At 37.9% G+C, this 21055-nt stretch overlaps 1 protein-coding gene across 50 annotated transcripts in view; it reads left to right on the top strand.

The window, feature by feature from the left end:
• TRIP12 (thyroid hormone receptor interactor 12) overlaps window positions 1-21055 on the top strand; it is a 146098-nt gene that overhangs the window by 64219 nt on the left and 60824 nt on the right. For all 50 annotated transcript variants that reach the window (XM_082690700.1, XM_082690705.1, XM_082690718.1 and 47 more), the window contains 2 exons: window positions 12903-13008; window positions 15653-15789. In XM_082690700.1, the coding sequence (XP_082546826.1) occupies window positions 12903-13008; window positions 15653-15789 (243 nt within the window). The remainder of the gene's footprint in view (window positions 1-12902; window positions 13009-15652; window positions 15790-21055) is intronic.

Genomic DNA, 21055 nt, shown 5'->3' on the forward strand with positions numbered 1-21055 from the left:
TATCTCGTGGAACCAGAATCTGTATGTTATCCAAAAAATGGATTTGGCCACTTCGTGAGATAAAAAGCATTCCAAATTGATTGATAGTCTGTTTTCTTCAACTTCTAAGAATCAGCGAACCTATTAATTAGAATATGATATGTTTTCTCAGGTAAAGAATCACTGATGAACGGTTGCTCAGTAAAGCTTCATGGGAGATAAAAATTGTTTCCAAAGTGTAGAGTAATGGTACTTACATGATACTTCATGAAAACTCATTTCCCATAGTCAGATAACTACTGGAGGAGATTTAGGATTACATTAACACATTGAAGGCTGTGAGAAATCTTTTTTTTTTTTAAGATTTTATTTATTTATTTTACAGAGAGAGATCACAAGTAGGCAAAGGGGCAGGCAGAGAGAGAGAGGAAGGGAAGCAGGCTCCCTGCTGAGCAGAGAGCCTGATGCGGGACCCCCAGGACCCTGAGATCATGACCTGAGCCGAAGGCAGTGGCTTAACACACTGAGCCACCCAGGCGCCCCGGCTGTGAGAAATCTTATGGTAACTTCTGCTTAATAGTATTTTACAGATTGGCGTGATCATCTTGGGAGACAGCAGTAGTCCAAGGAACCTCTGGGAAATGATAGAATACATTTAGTCATGATACTTAAGCAAGAAGACCTTTCCCAGTGTGCTGTTTTGGCAACTGTTAACAGACTGATGAAGGAGTTCCTGGTCAGGAATTAGGGCTGGCAGGAGAACTAGCGAAACCGCTACTTTTGAGTTGTATTTCCTAAAGCCTTATGGCTTGCCAGCTGCAACTGATCAAAATAGCTCTATGACCGAGGTTACACTCTATCAGTTAATAGAAGTTTTGAGAATACCCTAGAGGGGATAGTGTTATGTGACAATTCTTACTTTATTTTTTTAATAATCTTTTTAAAAAAAATTTTTATGTGACAATTTTTAATACACATTTAAGAAATTATTCTTGCTTTGTGTTTAGCATAAGTAAACAGACATTTTCAGAAATTTGTATAGCATAAATGTAAAAGCAGTCCAGCAGTATAATGATACAAGTGAGTTTTGAAAATATTTTTATATTTTAATATATTTTAAAATGTTCTTATAATTCATATGGCTTCAAGGTCTAATTTGCTAATCTGACTTAAAAGAAAGCTAATCTTGAAGTAGTATGACTTTCAGAGTATGTAGTATCTGAATAGTAGAAGGTGATGGATGACATAGAAATACAAGAAAGTTTGTGATCAAAATCGGGGCCTTTATGGAACTCTATATTTCTAGTTTGATGTGTCTATTTATAGATCTGGTCTCCTCTCATTATTTAAGTGGACATCATGTACACATTATTAATAACCTAGTCAGCAGTACTTACCAGCTTGTTTCCAGCTTGAGTTTCATGCTCTTCTGGTGACTTGAATGCAGGCTGTGGCCATTATTAGAACTAGACAAGAATCAGGCAGATGCAGAATTCTGGGAAGGTATTTCGGCTGAGATTAGGCCTCTATCATTAATCTAAGACAGAGACCTGTTTCTTTGCATCCCTAGCATGGTGGGAAGAAATAACGATGTGTTGAGCAGGAGAGAATTTAAGAGTTAAAATCTTGATTTCACGTAGAGTCTTAAAGGGTCATCTAAATAATTAAATTACCTTTCACTTCATGAGGTGTTGGCTGAGGAGCTTAAAGGGAAAAGGATTGAGTGTTGAGAGTTCTCTGCATTGTAAGACAGCTGTGAAAATAATTAGCAGCTTAAAGCTCTAATTTAATATGTAAGTGGTTTGAAAAATTACTGATTCCTAATAATTTTGAGGCTTTAAAAATTAAGTTAGAAAAGTGAGTTGCCAAATTAAAAAAAGAACAGTGAATGGAAACAAGTATCATCAGCCAAAGAGTTAAGAAGGCTTTGTTGTTGTTGTTTTTTTTTTAAGTTTTCACATTTTTATTTTTTAAAGATTTAGTTACTTTAGAGTACGTGCAGGGGATGGGGAGAGAGAGAAAGAAGCAGACCCCACTGAGCATGGAGCCCAATGTGGGGCTTGATGTCATGGATCTGAGCTAAAATCAAATCCGAGTCTCAACCAACTGAACTATTCAAGCATCCCAAAGAAAGCTTTTATTTTCCATTGCCAATTTTAAATTATCATGGTATGTATTTTTGTATACCAGTTCAGAATAAGAATTAATTTAGCCAAATTACATTTTACTAAAGTTACATATAAGTTTTAAAAAACAGCAGTCGAACACCATGTTGCTGTTCCCCAGGTCTGGTTATTTTGGTATTTATTTCCATGTATATAGAGCGTGTGCTTGTATGTTTATTGACTATCGCCTGCCTTTTATGAAGGAGTCACCGCACCTCTGTACCCACCAAGCATTTACTGTATACACTTCCCCTTTGCCCAGGCATGATCAGTGCCCACCCAATGTGTGTATGGACACATAAATGCCATTTACAGAGTCATGTTGGAAGGATTCTTTGCTCACATGTTTTTGTTTTTCTTGATTTAAATAATTACTTTGTTGATGTTTTTCTCTGTGAACCCATTACTCCAAACTCTATTACTGTCTAAATTCTTTCTCAAGCTGTCTACTTGGCTTTTGTTAAATAGTCCTGAAGAAATAAGGCCTCTGGATGTCTGCTCATTTATGCCTGCTTCACAGCTTTTATTTATAGAGCCTGGGCATTTTCTTCAGTCTTTTGTTTAGCTTTCTGTTTCCAGATCCGCATTGTCTTTCCCAGTTCACTGTTTTGTTTTGATGGAATATATCTTCTTCCTCTTGCTTTCTAAGAAAAACCGCTTATGAGATTTTTAAAAGCCTTTTCATTATTTTCAGATTTTGACTGTCTGAAAATACACAACCTTGGTACTTGTTTGATTGGATATAGAGTGCTGGGTTCTTAAAAATTTTGAAGAGTCATCTTATTTTTAAGCTTTCATTAACTAGAGACATTCTGATTCCTGATCTGTTGTATGTATAACCCGTTCTTCTAGACGCTTGTAGATCTTTACCTCCATTATTTAGACATGTCATGGTATTGCCACAGCTGTGAGTTTGGTCTCATTTCTTGTTAGGGTAACCAACAGTCCTGGTTTCCCTTGGGTCTGAGGCATTCACCCAGACTCAGGACTCAGCCTTAAAACCGTGGTTAGAAGCAAGCCGACCAGGACAGTTGTTCACTGTATGCCTGTTTCTTTTCTCTTTCATTACTTTGGATGATTGTCCTCTTGGAAAGTTCTGATGTTTTCATTCTGGCTTTGCTTTTTTCTTCTACTTTCTGGTAGATTGCTTCAACTTCTTTCAACCTTTCTATTGATTTTTTTTTCTTTTTTTCTGTTGGCTCTCTTGTTTTTAATTTCAAGAGGTGGTTTCGTTCTTCGTTTATATTTTGTATACATTTCTTTTTCTGACGACCTTAATGGTGAGTTTTCTTACACAGTTCTCATGAGGTTTTTGCTGGGGGGCGGCAGGTTGATTGGTTTCGATTTTCATATTGGGAATTTCCCTCAGGTTTTGGTATTTCCTGGTGGTTTTCTCATACTCAGATTTTTGGTCCACCAACACTTAATTTGTAAGCTCTGAGCACATAGAGGAGATTTCACTGAAATCCATTCTCTAGTGATCTCTTTGGGCTAGTCATTACAAAACCTGTCATTATTTTTAGATCTTTTTCTTTGGTGCAATTCCACAGAGAAGATCTATTCACACTCCTGCCAGAGGTAAAAGCCAAACTGACCAAAGTCTGGGGGTTGAGCAGGAAAAAAGGCCTAGGAAAGAGGCCCTCTGTCATTTTATCTGTCTGTTCATACTTGATCCCTCCTCCTCTTCTCTCATTTTGCTATGGCACACCTAGATATAGCTGTGTGCTTTAATTGAGAATTTCTTTATTTTATACTTTGTTCAGAACAGAAGTCTTGTGTTTTGCTGGGTCAGGAGTGAGACAGATACCCAGCTGTGCAAGTGGGGGAGGGGAGCTGGGGATCTGACTGCGTCATAAACAGCCTATCAACCAGTCCTCAGTTTTATTTCAGAGTCATCCCAGAGGTACCTGGTACCATCAATTCCTGAACTTTGAAGGATTCTGAGTGTCATTCTCATTAGTAATTTATCTTAGTTTTCTGGAATTTGTAGTGCTGGGATTTCTGCTTCCCATCTTGTAAAATTGTGTTGTGATAGTAATCTCTGCCATTCTTCTCATCTTTGTGAATTTATGCCTCAGATTCTTTTAATGCTGGTTTAGTGGAGTTTCTGGAGAGGACAGAAATGAATATGTGTGTCCAATTATCTGTCTTTAACTAGAAGGCACACACTTTGTCATGTATTTGCACACATTTCTTCAAAAGTTGGCGCTTGCTCTCCATAACAGTAGAGGGCCCCTTGTAAGCCACACTCTGTGCTAGACATGTAACACACACTAAATTTTATCCTCATGACAACAGGATGAGGTAATATCCCTGTTTTAGGTCTGTTTAGGTAGAAACCAAAGTGCTTTATTTGCTTAACACTAGACCTTTTTCCTTTCAAAAGAACTGTGAGGGGCGCCTGGGTGGCTCAGTGGGTTAAGCCACTGCCTTCGGCTCAGGTCATGATCTCGGGGTCCTGGGATCGAGTCCCGCATCGGGCTCTCTGCTCAGCAGGGGGCCTGCTTCCCTTCCTCTCTCTCTGTCTGCCTCTCTGCCTGCTTGTGATCTCTCTCTGTCAAATAAATAAATAAAATCTTAAAAAAAAAAAAAAAGAACTGTGAGTTCTGTCATTTGAATGGCTGTGAATGGACGTATCCTAATTTATCTCATTCTCAATAAGCATTTACTTTGTTCTGAATTTTTTTAATTGACTAGAGCTTTGTAATTTACATCATTATCTCCTTGTTAGGTTTCTGGTTATGTTCTTTTAAAATATTGATGTATATTTTGAAATTGCCTGCAGAAGTATATGAATTTACATTCCCACTAGTAATGTAAAATGCCGGTCTGTTCATATACTTATTAGCCAAAACTGTATTCCTGCAGTTTTTATTACCATACTGCTGTTTGCTTAACCATTCCCTATGATTGGACATTTAGCTCTTTTCCAGTATCTCATTATTGAAAGTAATGCTTAGATGAATATCTTTGTACATTTCTAATGTGTTTAATTTATATTGCCAGATCAGTGCATGAAATTGCTCTGCATTGGCTAGAAAATAAAAACTTGGCTTAAAAAATCCCATTTGGGATTTACCTTACTGTCATCTACACATTTTTTTGTTACTGAATGATTTTAAAATAAACATCTGTGATCCCTCTTTATATGCTAGGTAACTTTCCATTTTGTGAATTTATTTTGGCAGAGTAACCATTAATAAGGAGGTATATACTGAAAATAGGTACACAGCAGCCCCAAGTTATACCAGGTTCTCATGATTCTGTTTTGGCTGAAGGAATCAAGATTAAGTTACTGAAAATATTCCCACTGTTAATTAATTCTTTTTATTGGGTCTACTTTGTCTTGTGGCAAAGTGTCCCCATTGCATGATTCTAAATTGAACTCTTCATGTGTGATAGTACTCAGTTATTTGGTGCATTTTTTCCCTTTTATGAAGAATAAACAAGTCATTCTGAATACCTTTTGAAACAGACTCAGGATGTAAATAAATGGATAATTGATAGCTTTTTATCTTTTATTTCTGTTTATTTATTTTAAAGATTTTACTTACTGAGAGAGTATGACCAGGACAGAGCAGAAGCGCAGGGGTTGGGGGTGGTCACAGAGGGAGAGGGTCGAGCAGACTCCCTGTGGAGCATGGAATCAGATCCCTGGACTCTGGAATCATTACCTGCGCTAAAGGCAGATGCTTACTGACCGACTGAGCTACCAGGGTGTCCCATTTTGATAGCTTTTTAAAATTTGTAAACAAATTGGGAATTTGCATTTCAACTCAGTCCTTCCCCCCACTCCCCCCCAAAACCAGTCCTAATCATCCTCTGATACCTTTAAATGTAAATGAATTGTAGCAGTTTTGAATACCGTTATTTAAAGTAACTGGTTGGTGTACCTTAGTCATTGGTTTGTCTACTGTACCATTTTAAAAAGGAGAAGTATTTGTTATCTGCGGGAGTTTAGCAAAAATTGTCACAAAAAAAATCAAGATAACTAGTTCTAGAAAAATTAGTACTTGAAAATGAGATATTGTTTAGCTTAGGTCTTATTTTCTTCCTAAAATACAAGGAATTTTGTTTGTATTTTGTTTTGGACAAGTTTTTTGTTGTTGTTGTTTTATTTTTTAATTTTTAACTGGTTTTTGAAACTTGGTGAGTCCATATATACTGTTCTTCCTTTTTCTTTTCAAAGTCCAGCTCAATAATTAACAATTTTTTTTAAAGGTCCATGTAGTATTTTAAGTTTTCCTACCACATACAGTTTTTATTACATTTTCTTTCTTTTTTTTTTTTAACAACTTGCTAAAATGTAAAAACCATTCTTAGCTAGTGGGATGTACAAAAACAAGTTGCCAGTTGGAATTTGGCCCACAAGCTACAGTTGTCAACGCCTACCTTAGAAACAGAAGCTTTAATATAATTGTATATTATATAAGATATATATTATATGATAACGTATTATCTGATAAGTGTCATATACACACATAAATACCGGTCAGTTCATAGGACTGGTAAAGCCAATGGATTGGCTAGCTTCAGGTTTGAGTTGGTCCAGGAGCTCAAAAAGGTGACACTGACAGTCCCAGACCTATGTTATGACTCTCAACACCTTCCTCTCTCCTCCCCAAAGATGCTATCCAATCATTTATGTATTAAATTTTAAGGAAGTTCCTGATATCTTTGGAGCATATGCCTATCCTTGAGCAAATCACTCTTTTGGAGGCAGGGTTGTAACTGACTATGATGGAAAGAGTCGGGCCCGTTTGAGTCCCACTCCTATAATGGGAGTGTACTGTGAATGGTACTTCATCAGTATCACACAAAGAAAGGAGTAGGAGAGAGTTCTCAAAAGAATTAAAAAAAAAAAAACCAGAAAGGGTGTTTAGAACAGGGTTTCTGGGTATTATACAGTAATACAGTAGATGTCTACTTGATGATATTTATTTGTTAATTTATTTTAAAAGATTTTATTATTAGAGAGCACAAGAGAGCATAAAAGGGGAGGAGAGGGAGAAGTGGGCCCCCTGTTTACATGGGTCTTGATCCCAGGGCCCTGGGATCATGACCTGAGCTGAAGGCAGATGCTTAACTGACTGAGCCACCCAGGAGCCCCTACTTGATCATTTTTAAAGGTTGCTTTGAAAAGGAGCTTTGAAATGAATATGTAAGTTGGAAAACAAAAACATTCATATAGTTGAATTCAGTCATTATTCACTGAATAAAAGTGTTAGGTCAATCTCTTCCCCATCTCACTTGACTTTCAAACAACCTTACCAATAAATTGACATTTAGATTTATTTTCACTATATAACATAAGGACTCTTTAAGAAACTAGAATGTTTAATTATATATAGCATAGTTAAATTATTTTATCATGGAGGGCTGTATTTTTATTTGGGACTATGTGGATATATCATATCAAAGATTAGCATCCTCATTTAATTCGTGAAAGAATTAAAAATAGAATAAAAGCCTGGCTGTGAATATGCATTATTAATTTATTCTTACTTTTAAAGTAACTTAGTGGAATTAATAGTGAAAACTGTATCTTTCTAGAATTGATATTGTCCTACCTCTGGTTACTCTTTTGCTGAGGTAGGCAGATCATGTTCCTAATGCTCATTCTTGCTGCAAATTACAAAATGAGAGTCATTTCACAGTAATGTAATGCAAAGAGTAACACATTTAAAAATTTGAAGTAGGGAAGAAAAATCACTATAAGTAGCACCACAATCATACCTATCTTTGTATTAGTTAAGAAAATAGTTTCTAAGACTCTCAGTTGTTCATTCTTTTCAGATGTTGTATTTTAGAAATCCGAGCTTAGAGATTATGCTGAGTGAAATAAATCAAGCAGAGAGAGTCAATTATCATATGGTTGCACTTTTTTGTGGAGCATAACAAATAACATGGAGGACATGGGGAAATGGAGAGGAGGGAGTTGAGGGAAATTGGAAGGGGAGGTGAACCATGAGAGACTATGGACTCTGAAAAACAACCTGAGAGTTTTGAAGGGGGGGGGTATCAAGGAGGGCACGTATTGCATGGAGCGCTGGGTGTGGTGCAAAAACAATGAATTCTGTTAATGCTGAATAGAAAAAAAGCTGAAACTAAATGTTAAAAAAAAAATTCGAGCTTACAAGTGGATATATAACGGATTTAGTTATTTCACATTTTGTATGTCCTAACTTTGTAAAAGAACTAATGTTTTCATAAAAGATGAATCCCTGAACTTGGAGCAAGTTAGTTGTGGGTTAGGAACACTTGTTTCAAGAAAAAGAAAAAAAGGTAAGACATAGATACGCCGTAGAGGAGCAAAGCAATTCAAACTTTTAAGAGAATAGCACTAACTTCCAGTTTCACTTTTATCCACAGGAATAAAGATGTTCAGAATATATTTATAGGAACAAGAGCATATATTCTTTTTTTTTTTTTTAAAGATTTTTATTTATTTATTTGACAGAGAAATCACAAGTAGGCAGAGAGGGGAATCAGGCTCGCCGCCAAGCAGAGAGCCCAATGCTGGGCTCGATCCCAGGACCCTGGGATCATGACCTGAGCCGAAGGCAGAGGCTTTAACCCACTGAGCCACGCAGGCGCCCCAAGAGCATATATTCTTTCATACCAAAATAATGTCAAGAGCTTTGGTGAAAGTATGTCTACATTTATACCTGACTTGATTACACATTGGACATTAGTATATTAATCTGACCAGTGCTATTCTGGATGCTTCTCAGAGTGGCCTCATAAAAACAAATGATAAATGCAGTTTTTGCTACATTAATGCCTCTGTGTGTGCGTGGACGCGCATATGTGCTTGCGTTCTCGTGCACGTGAATTTTAATTCATTTTCATTGAGGTTGTTGGTTTCTACTTACATTGTTTCCTCTTTCATTGAAATAACCCTTACTTGACCAGTAGAATGGGAGGAGATACATTCTGATTCTACAAAACTACAGTGTTTTTACATGAAGTTTTAACATTTTCTAATTGAACTTGTAAGGCCCAGTTTAAACTTTGGCCATAAGTATATTGATAATGTAGTAGCCCCTGTTCTGCTTTAAAATAAACTGAAGAATTGTGTGGTTTGTCTGGGGTATGTACCTTTAAGCAAGTCAGTTAATAGTTTTATGTCTGAAAAATAAGAATTATCATAACTTTGTATCTGGAAGTGCTTTTGAAAACTAGAACCAGTCTTAAATCGTGAATACAGTATGTTTTGGCATCGGCAGCTGAACGGCCAAAAGAAGGTTAACCTCGCCCCATTCTCTAGGCAGAGCTTGTTCCCAGGAAGTTTGACATTTGTAATCTCCTAAAAATGTTTTAGACTTTGGAAGAATGTATTGAGTTCTTCCAACGTTTGACTTGACTTAGAAATACTGATAAGTTAGTAATTACCAGTCTTTACCACATGTTTGGTATTTCCCTGTTCCAGTTTTTGGAGCAGATAGGGGAGCTAGTTTTATCTTCCATTCTTGCTTCAGGTAGTGTTACAAATAGGGAAACCTGTTTTCCACTATAGAACATGACATGTAGAAGCTCCTTTATCATGGGATTGCCTTTCAGGAAACAAAATATTTGGGCTTATGTCTCCTAGTTTATCAAGCTAATTGGAGTCGTGTCAGATAGATACTCTGCTAGTCATTTTACATTGCAGTGTGATTATAATGGCAGTTAAAAATATTTTTAATCTACTTTGTTGTTTTGGTTCTCCTCGGTCCTGCTTTTTGTTTATTTTTTAAGATTTACTTAATTATTCCAGAGAGAGAGTACAGTGGGGCGGGGTGAAGGGAGAGAGGGAGAGTCTCTAGCATTGAGTGCAGAGCCCAATATGGGGCTCGATCTCCAGACCCTGAGATCACTGCCTGAGCTGAAACAACGAGCTGGACTCCTACTTGACTTTGCCACCCAGGTGCCCTCTACTTTTCCGTAATTTATTTAGTATATTTCTCTTAAGTTTTAACACCAACAGTAGACAGAGACTGTGGCACATCCATTCAAAGGAATACTTCTCCACGCTAGAAAGGAATGGACTGTGAATCTCTGCAGCAGCATGAAATCTCCAGAACACTGTATGACTCCCATTCGTATGAAATTCTAGAAGAGGCAAGAACAACAGACAGATGAGTGATTTCCAGAGGCAGGAAGTGTGGGTGAGGGGATCAACTGTGAGGGGCACGAAGTGATGGCAGTGGTCCTGACCTGATTGTGGTGATGTTGGTTATACGGGTCAGTATATTTGTTCAAGTCCATATTGAGCCTCATATATTTAAAGTGAGTATATTTTATCATAAGGAAATGACCTTTGAATGAAATTGTTTTATTTATTTATTTTTTAAAGATTTTATTTATTTATTAGAGAGAGCATGAAAGGGGAGGTCAGAGGGAGAAGCAGACTCCCCATGGAGCTGGGAGCCCGATATGGGACTCGATCCCAGGACTCAAGGATCATGACCCGAGCCAAAGGCGCTCGTTTAACCAGCTGAGCCACCCAGGCGCCCCTTGAATGAAATTGTAAAGAAAGTTAAATACTGAAGTATAAAAAAGTATATGAGTAGTGAAAGGATAGAAGTTTGGTCAAAATGTATACTGTCCCCTAATAAGTAGTATGGCAGGAGCCCACAGTATGTTTAGTTATTCTATTTTGAATGTCACTGAATAGGTATAAACATTTTTGCTAGTGTCCAATACCGTGTCATGGTATATGTGAAGACATTTAGCTGAGTGTCACATAAACTAATATTAAACTAATATTCGTGACAACAATACAGTGCTTTATAGGTGAGAACATTGTCGAGTGTTTTAATGTAACATGCACTCACGGTTTTTTCTATGAATTGTTTTTAAAGCTATTCTAACTTTGTTGAACAATTCAAATAGGTAAGTATAATTTAATGTTTTCTGGAACATAATTTAAAATAACTTCAGAATTCTTCAGATACTAAAAAATAGTGATGCCAAACGGTTGAACATATTAAGCTAGTCCTATAATCAATCTGTCTACATGCCATGTTTATCTTTCAGGTGACAGGATGTATATGTGTCCAGACAAAGATAAAATCACGTGGGGTATTGGGCATTGATTTGGGATCACATTAAGTAATTCTGGTGATAAACTGTGTAGTAAATCAATCTAAAAGCAAAATTGAAATTTAAGAAACCCTTAGGCCGATATCTCTCCCCCTTAAAGTTTCATTTTTGTTCCTTTTATGCCTTTTGAGGAGTCTAGATAAACCTTTCCCAAAATTTACTTTGCGGGGGCGGGGGGAAGGCTGGAAGGTGTGGTTCAGATTTCTGAATGGTAATGCCTGTCTGCAGATTTTTGTCTTATAAAGAAGCTATAAACTGTAAGCTTCTGTTTGGTATTTAAAGAGTCCTTAACAGTGTGTTTTTCACTTAGCAGCTTTCATTATGTATATAGGATATAGGGACCATCCCAAGTTGAATGAACTTAAGTTTAAAATTTATTGTCTAAAGGATCATGAAGATGTCTAGAATCTTTTTTTACCACCGCTTACCCATGCACTTTACTGGTGTTTTTAACAAAATCAAGAGTAAGGAATTTCTTTTATTTTGCTTTGAAGCAGTAAAATGGTCAAAAGTTAAAAGTTCTCTGGACAAGAGAGCACCTGGGTGGCTCAGTAGGTTAAATGTCTGCCTTTGGCTTAGGTCGTGATCTCAGGGTCCTCAGATCAAGCCCCGCTTTGGGCTCCCTGTGCATCGTATCGGGTGTCTGTCTGCTTCTCCCTTTCCCATTGCTACAACCCATCCCTCCCATTTGTCCTCTCTCAAAGAAATAAAATCTTTAAAAACAAAGTTCCTGGGTGTGGGGTAACAAGTGACCCGGAGAATTGTTACTACTGTGTAATTAGTGTCTGAAAAAGGAAACGCTCACTTTTTAAGGTGACGCTGTAGTTCTGGAAATAAGCTTTTTCACTTGGACACCTTTCACTGTTGGAAGTCTTTGTGTAGCTAGAACACACCACCCAGTATATTATCATGTACAGTAACATTGTTTGGGCGAGTGGTAGGGTGAATGATGGTTGATGGCCTCTGCATTGTTTATGAAATAGTAATAGACTTAATTGCTGTACCTTTTTAGAGTGTTAACCCTATGAAGAAACTGGTTTTAGCTTCCAGAATAACATGTAAGGTGTGCTTTTATGGCTTTTTCCCTTAATTATCCAGTTATCTGTACATTGGACATTCTCCTAACCTTCACCTCAAGTATGTTTTCCTTGTTGATGGGGTGGTGTGAAGAAAAGAAAGCATTTTGTTCTTTCATGGTCCTACTTGATGAATTTTATATAAACTAGATAAAAGAGACAGCTTAAAGACAATGTTAATATGCTAATGAATGAAAACGAAAAATGGAACATTTGTTAAATTTAGTAAGATCCTGAAATATATAGTAAATTTAAAAAAAAGTCTTGGCTTTATTAGTGGAGGAGTAGAGATGATAGGAATGGTTAAAGGGCATGTATGAGAAGAGGATGACTGTCCTTCACAGTGTGGGATAGTTCGAGTCAAGGTTGAACCCAGGTGGGGTTTGCCAAGTTTATCATGACGGGGAACGCCGAGTTCCATATTAACCTTGCCAGGGTGGATTGGGTAAGTAAAGGCACACTGCGACAGAAATCTAGCAGAGTGCTAGAGAGCCCGTGGAAGATGCAATGGATTTTTGACCTGAAGAACTGTGTAATTTTTACTTTATGAAAATTTCTTTTTTAAAAAATGCACTTTTGCATTTCACATGTATAGGTTTAAGAAAATCTACCAAGAAGCGCAGTGAATCCCCACCTGCTGAGCTCCCCAGTTTGAGGCGGAGCACACGCCAAAAGACCACGGGCTCCTGTGCTAGTGCCAGGTAACACATTGGTTTTTCCAGTTTACGAGCCAGTTTGTTATCTTCTATTCAGCTTTCATTAGAATCCTTACCTTTCTGAGTTTTCAAAAATTACTGAAATTTTCACTTGAAAATTGAGTAGTAAAGAAACTTACCAATATAATTGAATTCTTCCCCAGTGTTGATGTACATGTTTTTGCTAAGTATTAATCATGCAGTTTTTTTATAACACTCTTACCCTCTACCATTTCCTCTGTTGCTATGTTATTTTCACAGAGTTACTGCCAGCTATTGGACATTTCATTGTTTTCAGAGTTCCAGTTGGCCAGTAAATCTCTAATGAGCATCTTAATGCAGATTGGGGTTATTTTTCAGAGGTAGCTAAATTTCCCAATAGTGTGATTAATGGACCAAAAAGGATGCCTGTTTTAATGGTTGTAATATTGCCTAATTAGTTTCTCAGAGTGTTGGCATCACTTGAGTTTAATGGATCAGGGGGAGAGATGTACTTCATTTTCATTTTGTATTACAACACCTACCCCTCGCAGAGGAATGGGGGTGTCATGTGTCTGCTTTCATGTCTTCAGTTCCCATTTTCCCAGTTGCTGGTTTGGATCTCATTTTCAGAAAACCAACTACCTTTGATATGATACAGTGTGTTATTTCACATTCTTTTATTAACTGATTGAGAATCTTTAGTCAACATTTTTTTTTCTTAATAATTTCCTCACCTTTTCACGCATGGTCAGTTGCTCAAATGCCTTTGTGCAGCTAGTTATTGGCAGCTGGGTTGGACTTACTCCTCTTTTATATGTAGTTTGTTCTAAATGTGCCCAGATAACAGTGATGAGAGCAAATGGTTTCAGTTTGCCTTTTCCCTACTCTAACTCAGGTGAACTGGAAGGTTTTAACTCTTCTGTTGTTTCTCTAAGATGAGCCACAATGACCTCTCTTGGTGACAAATACGGTAGTGGCACAAGGAAACAGAGTAACTAATTGCAGGTCATAAGAAAAGGACTCGTGGCACTTAAATCTCTACTTTTTCAGTTATTTTCTGGTTCTATTTGGATTGTTTAAAATGCCGTTTAAAATATCTGGAGTTAGTAGAGGCGCCTGGGTGGCTCAGTGGGTTAAAGCCTCTGCCTTCGGCTCAGGTCATGATCCCAGGGTCCTGGGATCGAGCCCCACATCGGGCTCCTTGCTCAAGCAGGGAGCCTGCTTCCTCCGTTCTCTCTGCCTGCCTTTCTGCTACTTGTGACCTCTGTCAAATAAATAAATTTTTTAAAAAATCTTAAAAAAATAAAAATAAAATATCTGGATTAGTATACCTGTTTGCTTCTGTGGGTTCTTGGCAATAATTTTATGAGAACCCTGAGAGCCAAAAATTTGGGGCTAGATTTTTGAATGTGGCTTCCCCAGAGTTGATAATCTGAGATATAAACCAAATTCACTGGGGTTGAAATTAATTTTAAGTTGATGCAAAGTCAGGTAATCTAGTGTCCCATGGTTGTCTGCTGCCTGCCGCCTTTCTCCTCATGACCACTGTGGTAGCATACGTGAAATTACTTACAGTTTACATGGTTATTCTCTATACCAGCTATTAGCCGCCTGTCAGAAATGCTCTTTATCTCAAAATTTTCTGTATTAGTGGCAATTTGTCTTAACTTTAGTGCTTTTCCAGCCTGCTGCAGCCGTGTCTTCATCTCTCTTTAGACTAATACTCCTTGAGGATATCAAACTGTGGAGCACAGTGTGTGTCACATGGGTTATGCAAATTGAATGTTAAGTAGATGAATTAATTTGAAGCCCACTAATTTGTAGCTTGGTAAATTGGGTCTGGAGTGAGCTGTTTCTGTAGAAGAAAAGATTGGCTAAACAAATCCCTATTTAGGGAGGATTTTTTACTACTTGGAAGAACAGACTCTTCTAGTACTCTCTGGTAATTCAGAGCCTTCATTTATGTGTCACTTATGCCTGCTGCTTCCTCATTGTTTTCTGGCCAGCGTCTAGTTCCACTGCAGTTTGACTTTGGTCTAAAACATTTCCTTAGTAGTGTGTTTTTTCATTTCCTAATTTGGAGGCCTGCTATTTAAGCAATACCAACTTACTCAGTCCTGAACCAGTTTCTTCCCTCAGTGTAATCTGTATGTGTTTATAAATGTTAAATCTTTAATTTTTTATTCTAAAGGACGGATCTCTTGTTCATTGTTAGGGTAGTTCTTTTTTTGTTTATTTAAGTTATCTGGAATTTAAGTGATAATTTCTCACATCTTTTTCTCTTCTTCCCCCCTCCCCCTGCATTGTCAAGCGTCGCTTGTATATTGATCCACTATTTAGCCTGGAAGTGGGGATCTGTTTTAAGTGAGTTGAATTCTTTCAGTAGGAGTCACTTTTCCATTTAATTGAAGTGCTGAAAAATCATTTCTGCCTTGTAAAGATGACAACAGCTCATAGCACCACAAAAGCATGTATTGTGAATGCAGTGTAACTTGGAAGAATTTTAAATATACAAAGTCTTGGTTGTTACCCATAATGATTTTTTGCAACAATTTCTATGGAAAAAGAAGAAACTGGCTTTGTGCTCCATGCATTGGAGCTTTGTGCTGCATGGACATTGCTCCTGGTCACTGGTAGTGCTGCCTGTGATGGCATCTTTCTGTTGCAGTCGGCGAGGCTCTGGCCTGGGCAAAAGAGGAGCAGCTGAAGCTCGTCGACAGGAGAAAATGGCGGACCCTGAAAGCAGCCAGGAGACCGTGAATTCTTCAGCTGCACGGACAGACGAAACTCCCCAAGGAGCCGCAGGTAGATGGGCATGTCTTAGCCCTAAAATGCATTTATGTATTTTAATGATTTGTTGAGAGAGAAATTACCTTGCAGGCATACCCGTTATAAGACAAGAGAGGAGACAGAGATATACTTGATATTACCATCAGATAAACATGTTCTCCTTTGTTTTACTTTATAGGTTTGGTTTTTGATGAGTTGGATTCATTCGGTTTTCTTTTTTAATTCTTTTCCAAGTCCAAGTTTGTACTAACTATGTTCAGAGGGATTTTAGGAAATAACATCACTTTCTGTGAAGGTTCTTCTATATCAGTGCTGATATACAGTAGTTGCACAATGAAAATTTAAGTTCGTAATAAGAAAGTAAGGATATGGCTTATTGCTTCTTCATACATGTGTAAATTTTAATGGAGAATGTTGTAACCCCTAAAAAGTAGTAAGTGTTCTGCTCAAAAGGAACTTTAAGAATGCCATTTATGTTTTTATGGGCTTACTTTTATTCTACTTGATATTTTAGCACAACAAAAATAAGGCTGCTCCCCCACTCATTTCAGCTTTAAAAATGTATCTGTCACCAAGAAGAAAAGAAGGCTAATACTCGAGAAGTTAATTGTCGCCAACAGGTTTTAAAATGTAGCTTGTCCTAAGTATTTCTCTCCAACATAAAGAACAGATGGGAAGATGTTACAGGTCATTACTTCATTATGAGCATGGGTGTGATGAGTCCCTTTTTTCAGAATGATACACATGGCCTTAGGTGTAGGTATGTTCTTACTTTAACGGTGTTCTCAGCTAAGATTGGCATGTGTGCTAGTTTTCTTTCATGCCTGTGGTGGAGCCTATGCCCTAGTTGGCCAGGAAGGTTCTAGTTTGCCCACCACTATTCATGTTTTGTGCTGCTTGTCTCGGTGTTCTGTCCAGCTTAACAGTTTTACCACTGTCTGTCTTGGTTTTGTGTGTTAAGTGGCATGGCGAACTTGAACCATCTCTTCTGGTGAGAGGGGACATTTTTCATGCACTTTTTTTTTAAAGAATAGTTTAGCAGAAGGGTTAAGTTTGAGGGAAACCACAGCCCATTGCACATACAAATCACCAAAGCTCTTGATGCCACACAGGCTATGCTTCTCAGGCTATGCTTTTATTTCAAGTCTGCCTATGGAAGTAGGGCAGTTCCTACCTGGAGGACAGAAATGGAGCTGCCGAGTGTGTTAAAGTGGACCCATGACAGTGATTATTGGAGCTAGCGTTTGTAGAGTCTACACTGCTGCAGACACGGTATTAAGCACTTTACATATACTCTCATTTAATGTTCAAAACAAGACGCTGAGGTGTGACTACTGTTCTCCTCCTCTTTAACAATGAGGGAAAACTGAGGCACATAGTGGTTAAGGTTGTGGGAGTGCCCCTGGCTGTGGGACTCTGAAATCCAGATTTTCGAAAAAGAGGGGCGCCTTTCTGATGGCTTTGTCCTTCTGCATCCCAAACAGTCCCAGAGATAATCTCAGATGGTACCACTGACAGGCAGGATGAGGGGCACTGTGTGAAGTTTTGATCCATGGTGTATTTACGTAAGAGGATAAAAGTTTCAGGGGATTAGGTCCATAAGCCTGCCTCGTAAATGCTTATGTTCCTTGTCTTTGAGAGTGGAAGTCGTGCTGTGATCTCAGTATTTTCCACGTTCAGGGGAGAGATAACACGAGCCACACAGCACTGCTTGGTTTTGCTTTGGAAGCAGGATGCCTTCTAGGTGCCATGGGCATCCGCTCTGCCAGCCCACTGAAGGAGTGCTGCGGGAAGAAGCAGATTCCTTATTAACTGGGCATGAAGTTCTTCTGTGTGATGTGCTTTTGTTTTTCCATATGTACAATTGGAATTTAAAGAGAAATAAAACCCTCTAGTGTGGAGTATAAACTGATGGTGATAATAACTTAGAGCATCTCTTGGCAAGCATCTTTTCAAAGATAGCTCTTAAAGAGTTGATGTAACACTCTATTGGAAACATTTATTTTGAAATAATGTTTTTATTAATTGAAAGAGGTTGATTTAATCTCTCAGTGTTTTTATGGTTGTTTTATCCCCCAGTGTTATTTATTTTTGGAAATACCATTTTCCTGACCTATTCCAGTGAAGTCATTGAAATAAGCTTACTGCTTTTCGTACATGTAGTGTTTAAGCATTGCTCCACCTTCGGCAGACCTACTCCCATCACCCTGACTTTGCCAGTATTGTTCACACTTAGGAAAACTGGCTGACAACGGTGTACTTGTTTGGTCACCTTGAAATCTACTTATATTTGGAGCCACTTCCCTCGTTTTTCGTAGAAGAGAGATGCTAGCTCTTGGAGTTGAAAGTAAAGTGCTCATCACATTTTCCCATGAGTTGGGGGCCTAGTTTTGGACTTTAATCAGAACTGTGTACCTCTTCATAGTGCTGGTAAAGTTTTATAAATACTAGAGACTCTAAAGTGAGAAATCAAGTATTCTTCCTTATACCTGCAAAACAGTCAGATGGCAGGGAAAAATAGCCTATGTTCTGACACCTAATTTTGCGCTGAGAATCTTAATTTCACAGGAAACGAATAGGGTGAGTTTTAAAAAAGAAAGCAACCCCAGTTCTGTCAGTTTTTTATCTCCCTAACTACTTTTGTTTAGAATCCCTAAAAATTAGATGTGTCTGTATCACCTGATACCAGGGCCCATGTAAGGCATAATTACATTACTAACAGTTATTATTTTGGCCTTGCTCAAATGTTTTCGTTATACTCCTGAAAAGTCCTGCTACTGATTGCCTTTAGGGATCTGGAAAAGGTTCCTGTTCAGTGAATTTGAATTTTATCAGCATTCTGATATTTTATTGTCTTTCTGTGTAAGGAGCCTCATTGGTTAAGGTACAAAGATGTGGGGTTCTGTGATAAATTTCTTATGTTCTAATTTAAATATTTTTTCCATAGTTTTAATTCAGCTGTGTATTAGAAACTATCTTGCATGGTACCCTGAAGATATGCTAAAGACTAGGTGGGGGAAGTAGTGGTTTAAACAACAACATGATAAAGATTGACACCTCTTAAAAATCTGGCATCACATTTTCTCTGCTTGATAATCTTAGGTTTATATTTGTGTCAGGACAGGTCTTGTGCAAGTTGCCCAGGGAGTTCTGACGCGCTGACTAAAGAATTTTATCACTGACTCCTGTTGGCTGATAACACTTCCTTACCTGCATCACTTTACAAACCGCCACTCACGGGCGAGGCTAGTTTGGTTTATCTAATTCTGTAATACTACAGGGAACTATAGTAGACAGATGATTACTGTTCGCCATCAGTGGGGTGGTGAAAGATTTTTTTCTAGGGGTTCAGTGACTGATTTCTGTCAAAACAAGCTCTCCACCTCCATGAAAAATCAGAATATCCTTGCCCCTCCTTATGGTGACCCTCTAATACATAAACTGAAAAAACTCAGCATTACCTTCCCAAGTGAAATTTTGTTTTGCCTTGCTTTGTTTCCCTAAAAAAGATGTGGTGCCAGAGGGTACTTTAAAAAAAAAAAAAACAGTGACTTGATTTGTTAAGCCTTTGTATTTTCTCTGCACATAATTGGAAGAGTTTAAAAGCAAGTTTAAGAGTCACTTTAATGAATTCAGTCATAATCGGAACCTTAATAACAGTATTTGTTAAGATTTCTGTTTAATGTGAAGAAGCAGCTGTACTAGAATGAAAAATTAGTACTGAAGAATATATTTAGTACTGAAGAATATATTTAAGGGGCCATTAGAGTACAGTATTTGAGTACAACTAATGAAAAGTCAGACCACTGGGGCTCAGATCTCTGATCTCTGAGGGTAGCCAGTCAACCTTGGGCAACTAAGTAAACTGAAAAGTCACAAGGCCTCAGTTAACCTCACGAGTGTGAAAAAGCTGAGCAGCCTCCCTATATGGTCGTAAGGAAATAGACACAGCTTGCAGATGGTAAGCATTTCGTAAATGCAGCGTGTAAGTAGCATTCCAGAGTGCAGGTTACTCTTTTTTCTTCCCCAGAAGTGTGGATTTTGTTAAACTCTGATACACTTTAATATTAGTATTTCTTGCTAACCTGTGAATATAAACCAGGGAACTAATCTTTCCTGTAAAAGGCCAAATAGTTGATGTTTTAGGCTTCCTGCAGGCTCTGTTGGAACTAACAACCCACCTCGGTGGTTGTAGCAGGAAAGCAGCAACAGAAAATGTGTAAAACAATGAGTTTGGCTGTGTTTTAAAGAAATATTATTTTGTTATTGACAAAATGATGTGCTGGATTGAATTTGGCCTGTAGACCATAGTTAAATGACTCCTGTTTAAGCCATATGTTTTTAATGCGAATTTTTTAAAAATCCCAGTGAAATCGTAGAAAATACTTAATGAGATGTGAAGAAAATTATTAAGAAAATTTACAGTTGGTGGCTCGTATATTAGCATCTCTTCAGAAAAGCTCTGTAAATTCACATCCATTATCCATGTACTTTTAACAATAAAAAATATTCTGGGCTGATCTTCTGTCAGGGCTTAGGGTATTGTGGATAATGTTGTCATACACAGGTTAGTTGTATAGAATAAATGCTTAAAGACTCAGCGGACACTGAGAGGAGGAACAGCAAAACTGCTGGTTTTAGAGGAATATCGTTTCATCTGGTCAGGTTCACAATAGAATCAGCCTCTCTTTGCTTAGGCTGAATTACTGCTCAAGTTAGCTTTTTGGGTAGTAGAATCCTTCTAAATCTGAACTCTTTTTTCTGCATTGGTTTTGACATCCTAGTTGTCCTCTATTTTGTCCTAAACTGCTTTGCTGTTGGTCGTGATGTATATCTTCCATATTTTACTCTGGAAATAAGAAGGGTATCATCTGCGTGCTCTTAGAGAAAACGTCCGAGTGATTGTTGTCAAGAGTGCAGCCGAGAAGTAAAGTCAGGCCAACTGAAGAAGACACATGTCTGCTTGGAACGTCGCCCCCAGATGTCAGTTTTGCTTTCTGTTCTGATTGTGACTAATTCCCCATCTATTCAACCTCATGGTGGTTTTGGCAGTGTGATCTTCATGGACTTTTGGTACATGATTTCAGGACAAGAGGAATAGTTTCAGAGGCATGAGGAATCTGTCAGAGCCATGTATGGAAGGAATGTAAAGCTTGTATTTTTATGCTTGTTGAACTCTTAAGATAGTTGAGCCATCTTTTCGTTCATTGAAGCTACAGGGCGAAATCATTAAGAGCTGAGTGTGCAACGGGGAGACACATTTAATTGCTGCCTTTGTTGG

This window comes from Mustela nivalis (assembly GCF_964662115.1).
Source record: "Mustela nivalis genome assembly, chromosome: 11".
In the NCBI taxonomy this organism is placed as follows: domain Eukaryota; kingdom Metazoa; phylum Chordata; class Mammalia; order Carnivora; family Mustelidae; genus Mustela; species Mustela nivalis.